The sequence below is a fragment of the Myotis davidii genome, unplaced genomic scaffold, assembly GCF_000327345.1.
Source record: "Myotis davidii unplaced genomic scaffold, ASM32734v1 scaffold358, whole genome shotgun sequence".
Taxonomy (NCBI): domain Eukaryota; kingdom Metazoa; phylum Chordata; class Mammalia; order Chiroptera; family Vespertilionidae; genus Myotis; species Myotis davidii.
In genome coordinates this window covers 818,649-819,442 of record NW_006290768.1, presented here as the reverse complement: position 1 = coordinate 819,442, position 794 = coordinate 818,649, and the positions used below count along the sequence as shown (strand labels likewise).

Here is a 794-nt window from a genome sequence, read left to right as displayed (position 1 = left end):
TACTTCAGTCACACAGCTGTGCACCCATCACCATGGTCAAGTTTAAAACCTTATTTGTCTGAAAAAAAGAAAAGAGAGAGATAGAAACTCCACATCCCTGTATTGTCCTCATGCCTCCGCCTCCCCCAGCCCCAGGCAACCAGTATGTCCTGTTTCTCTAGATTTTCCCATTCGCGCATTTCATAGAAATGCCATGATATAATACATGTTTACTGTGACCGACTTCTTTCGTGTAGCCTGAGATTTTCAAGGTTCATGTGTCAGCTCTGCATTGCTTCTTATTTACAAATATATCCCATGGTTTGGATGGAGCACATTTGGTTTGTCCGTTCCTTCATTGACGGACATTGGGTTGCTTGGACGTTGTGGCTGCCATGAATCACACTGATGATGGCTCGTGCACAGTCTCCGCGTGTGAGAGGGGCCTCGGTGATGCACATTCAGTCCTGGCCAAACCCCTGGGCATCCAGGGGGACGGGACCCTCACCTGCATGTCAGGAGTGTCCGAGTCTGTCCTCAGGGCCTGGATGCCTCCGTTGTCCATCAGGGAGCGGGGGCAGCTGCCCACCTGCGCCTGGGCCATTCTGGTGCTGACTTCTCCCCTTAGAGTGAAAGCCCGCAGGAGGCAAGCAGCCGGGAGACCAAAGGTCAGGAATGATGAAGAGCCTGTCATGGGCACAGTCACCTGGGTGAGTGACGGGGTGTCTTCTCATGCCGAGTAGGGGGGCTGGGCATGTCCATTAAGGAGCCCACACTGAGCTCCCCTGCGGTCAGCTGGACAGACAGCTGGGAGT

At 53.4% G+C, this 794-nt stretch overlaps 1 protein-coding gene across 1 annotated transcript in view; it reads left to right on the top strand.

The window, feature by feature from the left end:
* The first annotated feature begins 671 nt into the window (after positions 1-671).
* SIGLEC11 (sialic acid binding Ig like lectin 11) overlaps positions 672-794 on the top strand; it is a 10,261-nt gene continuing 10,138 nt past the window's right edge. Inside the window, exon 1 of the mRNA XM_015564003.1 lies at positions 672-689. Coding sequence (XP_015419489.1) covers positions 672-689 — 18 coding nt within the window. The remainder of the gene's footprint in view (positions 690-794) is intronic.